This window comes from Manihot esculenta, chromosome 12, assembly GCF_001659605.2.
Source record: "Manihot esculenta cultivar AM560-2 chromosome 12, M.esculenta_v8, whole genome shotgun sequence".
NCBI classification, from domain to species: domain Eukaryota; kingdom Viridiplantae; phylum Streptophyta; class Magnoliopsida; order Malpighiales; family Euphorbiaceae; genus Manihot; species Manihot esculenta.
In genome coordinates, this window is record NC_035172.2 from 35,177,539 (window position 1) to 35,185,188 (window position 7,650).

Consider the following 7,650-nt stretch of genomic DNA (forward strand, 5'->3'; position numbering starts at 1 on the left):
CAAACTTATCCGTGGAGCATGTGCACGTGTGCAGCGGCACGTATCAAACACAACATTAATGCTCACATTAACCACAAAATCAAAGTCCTTCACAAAAATTGCATCATTCCCCATGTCTCAGTATCAGGTTCATTGCTAATGTGTATGTGGTCTGGGTTTGGGTTTCCCAGTCTTAAATCTTCATACGAAGAACATTTCTGGACCACACTTGAAAAAACAACCACTTCTCTCTCCAGCAGGCAAAATTAAAAAAATCAACACCTACCATATATCACAATTTATTTGCCTAACTTTTAAGTTTCTGATGATCTGCAAACATTTGATATGCCCAGATTGCTGCAAAAGCATCGATCCGGAAACATCAATGCAAATCTGGTTTCTGGGTATTGATGCAGAAGAAAAACACATGAGAAAGCCAAGAGCTACTCGATATGGAAATAAATTCAACAGAATTTGACTGGACATGTAAATTTTACTCTATATCTTGTATTCAACTGAATAACATCCTTGCATGAATTCTGAAAAACCATAAAATAATCTATGATGGAAAAAAATTAAAAACTTATAGCAGCTGGAGATTATGACCTCACGGGGTGAAAAAGAGATTCCTGAAGTCAGCTAATTAAAGATGCTTAATTCATTTTGCCATCCCCCCCAACCCCCACCCCAAACCTTTTCTTTCAGAACTTTAACTGAAAACTAAACCTTATCATCCACCTCAATGGATTGTGATAACACATCATGTTTTTGTGTTTTGTTACCATTCATTGAAAGGCTACGGCGTTCCTTCGCTCCTGGCCTAGATGAGGCTTTAGCATTACCATACCAAATCATTCCAGCAACTGCAATAATCATACCTACAACTACTTGAAGATTAAGACCCTCTTTTCCGAAGAAAATAAATCCTAAGATCAGGACAAGAATTGTCTTCATATGACCAAGCACTTGGAACGACACAGCAGTAAACCGACCAATGCAAATGAATTGACTGAGGTTTGTACCTACTGCAATAGTGCATGACAGGATTATGAACAACTGCATACAACAAAGGAGCAGCTTGAATCAGTTAAAAGTAACTACAACTGCAAGTATAATAACCAGCACATTTACATTATTGCTAATATCCAGCTTAAAACTAGTAAGACCATTGAAGTATGATCTTCTAAACAGAGAAACAGAGAGATGGAACAGCTGCATGACCAGATTTGTAATTCTCCAAATATATGCGACTTTTGGCTAACCAAATCAGCATCAGTTTAATACTAAAACTTTGTGCGCATTCCTAACTTTCAATTGACTAAAGAATCTAGGAGCATGCAAGTCACCTTCTGTTGGTTGATAACAGAGTTTCAAGATCACTGTCCTAAATGGCAAAACGCTCCAAACATCTAGGTATCAAAAAATATAAGCAGCGATAAGGATTGTGGAATGGTAATAGAGGAGGGAAAACAGGAAGGCTGTGATCAAGAAGAATCTAGAATATCTTTGTCAGAAGAAGATTAAGCTTGAAAGCAAAGGATTCCATTTCCATGTTGGGAAGCTAAGAGAAAACATGACAAAGATACTTAAATTAATTATGGATTCTAATCAAACTCTTCTGCTATTCAAATAGTGATCTAAGGATTCAAAAAGCGTGCTTCAATTAAGTCTATCATACATAAATCTGATGACTCGATGAAATGGACCACAGGAACTCTGGTTCCTATGGAGTTGACTAACATTGACAAAAGAATAATCTAATTGAACTTTCAATGATGGATATAATTTTGTTACAGCTCATTGCACAGAAATAGGCCAAAAATTATGTTCGTGAAACGTGAGTGAAATTTCTTTTATTTTGATTTTGGAATGAGATCACCTAATTGATGAGACTTGTTTGTCATAAGTGTCTTTTATATTCATAATTTACTTCAAATCTAACTCTCCCCTGCATTTGATCCTTTTCTCATCTTTTCTTTATTGGCCTCCACATCAAGATTCTATCTTATTTCAATATAGTTTTGCTTGTTTGTTCTCCCTCTCTTTCTCTCCCTTTATTAATGCTTCTATCACTTAATTTTTATACACTAGCTCTCCTATTATTCTAGCTCGCAAGAATCTTAAGTTAAATTAATTTGACTATAAACATTTTGCAATTATATTGGGCCGCCTTGCATCGCCCAGGAGCACTGCTACGCCTAGGCTCCAAAACCAACTAGCACTTGTAATAATTATGAATTTATGATAATAACAAACCTAACGTAAAACCCTAAACTATCAAACAAAGAGATCCATACATAAGATTAATCCATTCCATGTCTGTATCTTATCAGTACGGATCTTAATTTTACTGAAGTCCTACCTAACCTCTACCACATCACACCCCGGGATTGCAAATTTTTCCAGAACCCAGATTAGAATTACATAATCTGTCACCTAACCAAGACTGAATTTCTCTTTGTTCTTGTTGTCATGAGTCACAAGCCAGTTGCAACAAAAGGTATTTTGAACGCTAGGATGAGCATCTAACGAGCTGCTTTGAGTGATTATGTCCATGATTCAGAAGCCAACTTGAACAATAAATGTACAGATCTAGTGATAGGAGGAACAAAAATATGCAACTGTCCGTGCAATTAAGTGTAGCATGCCTCAACAGTTAACCAGAGTTCATGCAATTGATGCAAAAACTTACCACAGATGTGAAACTATATGCATAGGCATCAACTCTTTTTTCCGTCAACCAGTAATCCAAGAAAGGTCCTACCAACAGCAGAGATACGGCTTGTGCTGGAGCAGTGTGCCCCAACAAGTTGAAAGATCCTAGAGAATACCTCTGTTGAAGAAAATGTACATACTGCACAGAAACAAAAAGCCAAAATGCCAATACAATGTAATTAAACAAAATTAGAAATAGACTACTAGTAAATTTATAGGAAGCAGCACCCAAATAAAATGTGTATTGGAATTAATTCTGCTCATTAACATTCCTGATTACATCTATGTGGGCAGAAAAAAGTGGGTTAGCCAGTTAGTCTCATCAAGTGGTTAACAATTCACCAATGTACTTGAGTAAGTCTACATAAATTACACGAGAAGAGAAAAGACAAAATCAAATGAAACTATAATTACTTGATGAAAAACTGGAATTTGACCTGTCTTAACCACAGATCAAGTCCAAATTGTCACAAGAAATACATTCTGACTTGTATACCATTTTATGCAATATAATCATTTGCATCTGTGTGCATATATATATTTACTTACATATTGCTGCAAGGAAGTGCTCCAAATTGCCACCACTGCAGCTATAAATCCTTTGGCATTGACACTCACATCTGTAACTGTACAGACAGCAACACCAAGTAGAACTACTGCTATGCTAAGCTTTGTGTCCCTTGAATACCGTACTTTGTCCAATACAACTTCCAGAAAACAGGATACTGGTATCATACTCAACTTTGCAATCTGAAAGAAAGTTTCAAGGAATAACAATGTGTAAACATTGTCCTCACAATGAAGAGAGGACAGACTTTTTGCAGTTTACTGAAACTCACCTGATAAAATCCAACTGAGTTCCACATTAAACTCACATTCATTCCAACAATTGAGAAATTTGCGAACAAAACAAACTTCAGAAGCTCAGGTAGCGGTAGATGAGATGCCTGGATATATCCCAGCCACCTAAGAATAACAGTTAACAAGGTTGTTGTGGCAAAATGCAGACCAGTTAAAGTCGTAGCTGCATGATGGCATTCAATTAAACACAAAATCAAGGTTGATGAAAATATGAACATATTAAGGGACTTCTTGAGAAAGCTAATGATACACTGAAAAAACTTGATCAGCATTAAATTATTCTCCTAACTCAGGGTGCCATTCTTTATTTAAGTTCATATTTAATTGGTAAATAAGCACAATTAATATTCTCTTTTAGGATGTCAATCACAGAAAATAAGTAACCAAATCTAACGCCAATTCTTTTAAGGAGAAATATATCAGACCAGTTAACTTGCCCTTTAACTAATGGGAGAAAGTCTATCACACCCCTGATATTTTTTTTAAGTCCCACTGCACCCTAGACCTTTATTGCACCAAAACTTTTAGTTCTATAACATACAATCATAATGCCAACTCATCAATGAATAACAGAATAAACCATCAAGTTTAATCCACTGTAAAGTGAAAAAGACAAGCCATGATATTTAATCCATTATTTATTTATGAATAAAAAAATTATGTTTACAAAAATAAAAAGTATTGAGGGGTGTAATAGGTCAAATAAAAGGTTAAGAATGCAAAAGATTTTTCCCAAGCAGGGACAAGTTATGTACCCTTCTTTTATGGACTTGCTTGAAGATACTTCTCCTTTGTTACATTTAATGGATATCTTTTCATGCTGCATCTCATTTAATATGTTATATAGATATATAATTTTAAAACAAGTATAAAGGCACTGTAATTCAAATGTGTAAATCAAGCGTCAAAATAAGACCACGCACTGATTTGAACCAAAACCAAATTAATGATTTCATGGTTCATAAGCTGTATAATTTCCTAAAACTTTAACTAACTTGTATGTGTATTAAATTATTTAATAGATGGAAATAGAAATAAAAGCACAAAAGTACAAATTAAGTTGCATGATAGGCCCAATGGCCCACATTCATGCTTCAAATTATCATTTGTACATCCTCATTTGAACAATTATAATATTCATAAAAATCCTAGTGAATGAGACCACTCAGAACAAGTATTGGTGCACAAGCATCCAACATCTAATCATTTTATAATTCTATGCATCACAATAGTGGCAGTTGAATAAAATCATAATTCAAACCAAACCAGCAACCATTGTCCAAATTTCAGAGTACTTGGCTTGAATAATAGGGACAAAGCATTACATTCAGGTTTGAGATTATTTCCACAACCTCGTCCTTCAAGTTTCTATAGTTTGATCAGAGATTCCTATATGGTAGCTGCAGATACTAAGGTTTCCCATTAAAAAACAAGAGCAAAAGATTGTATCAGGGATTGCGAATGATGATAAGGCTTTTTGCTTAACTCTAATTGAACAAGAAATACTTGTAGTATAGGTGGTTCTTTTTCATGAAAGCATAGGAATATCATTATGGAGTATTAAACTATAGACTTCAGTGAGTTACATTCTTTTGCCAGCTCAAACACTATCTTTATTTGCTCAATCCCATTACTTGCAAGGTCAAACAATCACAAAGAATTTAACCAACCACACCAAGTTTTTTTAAACTTCAAAAAGGATCAGCTTCCGGGGCAATTTTAAAAGTTATTGCCCTTAAATACTAAAGGAGACAAACTAGAGTGATTCACTAATGCAATTTTAGATGGTCAACTAATGAAAACAAGGAAGGCACAAAATAAAAGTGATATTCATGCAAGAATCTAAGACCTTAACATCTTCAGTATTGGAACTACTGAAGGTTATTTATGTACAAGTCACAGCATTTGGGAACAATCCACTCAACACATTTTCATGGTAATGAATTTATAGGATATAAAATGTGAAACCTAGTCAAAATTTTCAGTTAGCATAGATAAGTGGGCACGTAAAACTCTTTCATTTTGTATGAGCTAACCAAATAGTTAGCAAAACTTAAAGAACTAATAAGCTTTGGCCAAACCTCTCTGCCTCTCCTTCATCTTGAAAGATAAATTTTAAGGAGAGAAGATTATGCACTATTTGTTAATGACAGATGCAGTTTAAGTTGTTTTTATTGAGAGGATCATATCCAACAGAATTATATACATAAGATACTATGCAATAAAGTACTGCTAAAGGACTGGAGACACAGATGAGTATTTGATAGATTGTTAGAGAGAAGATACCAAAACTAAAGCCGTAGGTGGCCATCAATGCTTTATTGACAAGGATAATTCCAACAGATGTGACAACATTGAACATCCATGAGGCTGCATCAATAGCCGCTTTCCTATCAGCCTTGTTTGCTGAAGACATTTTTATCTATTCTTCCAATTAGCAACAGAATCTTCCCTAACAGCTTTTCATAAGTGGGAATAAGCTTGTATGTTAAAGCTGTTGGTTGTAATTTTGTACCTGTATTCACAAGGTATCTGCAAATATACTATTACCATAAATCACAAAAAAGAACAGTGTTTGAAGGAAAAAGAAAACTATGAACAATTCACAAACTTAAACTGTGAATTGAAGAGAAGAAAGGCATGAGCACATACATCAAAAGATACAAGGACAATACCAGACAATAAAATGATGTATTGCTTAACAAGAATTTGGGATGACAGGTATTTTTATGATGTTAACAAAAACAAATGTAAACTTACATGAGAGCATACACTGGTTCCCAAAATTATAAACTAAATAAAGTGATTGCAGATTCCTCACACTAGTGTTCAAGCTCACACATGTCCATTACCATGGAGCCAAAACAACAAATCTGGTAATAATGGCACGCTCCTTTATGGACAAATCTTGGGAACGACTTTCAATGGAACCTTTCAGTCTTAGGATCAACTTGCTAATCTGCTCGTTTATCATTATAATGCCCCCCTCATACAAGTTCTCCACCATTTAAAATCTATACCAGTAAGCTTCACATATAACATGGTAAATTACGAAGATGATCCAATACTCTAAAGCCTGAGACAGAGTAAAAATCTTCTTATACTTTCAATACTAAAAAATGTCCAATAATGATTGAGCTTTAAAGTTAAAATAACAGATCAAAGCAAACAGCCTAAGTAAAATTCAAATCCCTCAACTTAAGTTCAACCAGAGCTCATCCAATAAGAGTTATCCGAAATCCACAATTCGACTACAAGCAAAACAAGAAAAAAAAAAGAAGTAAAAAAAATAGTACATCTACATTAAAAGTCAGTTATAGCAAACACAAACTGATCCCAAACTTGAGCCGAATTTAATCTTCTGCAAACCAGATCCATCATTGTTCAACACTAACCAGTAAAACTACACACTAGAAACGCAAAAATCCAGCAACATAACATAACAAAGAAAAAGCAAAAAAAACTCACAGATCATAAACAACCAAACAGTAGCAGAAACGGAAAAGTACAAGGACAACAAAGAAGCAAAGAATTTGCTGTTACATAGAAACTAAAAGAGTAGAAGCCAAACTACCTGAAAAAAAAAAAGGAAGAAAAACAAATTGCAAGTCTGGTGCTCTATTTTGCCATTACTTTTTCCCGTGAAACAAACAGAAAATAATGAAAAGCAATCTCGTAGACGGAGGAGAATAACGAGGAGGCGTTAATGAAGGAATCACAGAGAGAATGTTAAATATATATAAGGAGGAAAGCAAATGGCGAGCAGAGCAGGTACAGTCGCTCTGGATTTTGAGAGTTTCGTTCTCGCCATTAAAGGGCAATGGACTCTTTTAAGACAGCGAGGAAAACAACTTCCTTTTTCTTTTTAGTAAATTATTGTATTTTTTTCCCTTTTTTTAATTATTATTAAATAATTTGAAATCTCATTTATGTGCTTAATTTTGTCTGCATTGTGGCTTCAACCAAATAGGGACTAGGGAGAGAGATGGAAGAGGACTGTTGGGATCTTTTGCAAGTACAAACTAGTTATCAAAGTTTCCACTAATGCTTGATTAAATTAGTAGATTTTTTTTTTATTAACTTCATATATATATA

General features: G+C 34.5%; 1 protein-coding gene across 7 annotated transcripts; it reads right to left on the minus strand.

Annotated features, from left to right (window-relative positions):
* Window positions 1–442: 442 nt before the first annotated feature.
* Window positions 443–7,406, minus strand: LOC110628528 (UDP-rhamnose/UDP-galactose transporter 6). 7 transcript variants are annotated; one of them, XM_043948870.1, is made up of 7 exons: window positions 7,130–7,406; window positions 6,316–6,631; window positions 5,842–6,087; window positions 3,534–3,718; window positions 3,244–3,444; window positions 2,672–2,833; window positions 443–1,035 (listed from the first exon to the last, which is right to left on the minus strand). In XM_043948870.1, exons 3-7 carry the CDS (start codon window positions 5,969–5,971, stop codon window positions 700–702), a joined length of 1,014 nt encoding a protein of 337 aa, XP_043804805.1. In that variant the 5' UTR covers window positions 5,972–6,087; window positions 6,316–6,631; window positions 7,130–7,406; the 3' UTR covers window positions 443–699. The 7 variants fall into 7 exon arrangements, with proteins under 7 accessions (XP_043804805.1, XP_043804806.1, XP_021630929.1 ...); XM_043948871.1 differs by lacking the exon at window positions 6,316–6,631 and having other exon boundaries at window positions 5,842–6,073; window positions 7,134–7,406; XM_021775237.2 differs by lacking the exon at window positions 6,316–6,631 and having other exon boundaries at window positions 5,842–6,070.
* Between the last annotated feature and the right edge of the window lie 244 nt (window positions 7,407–7,650).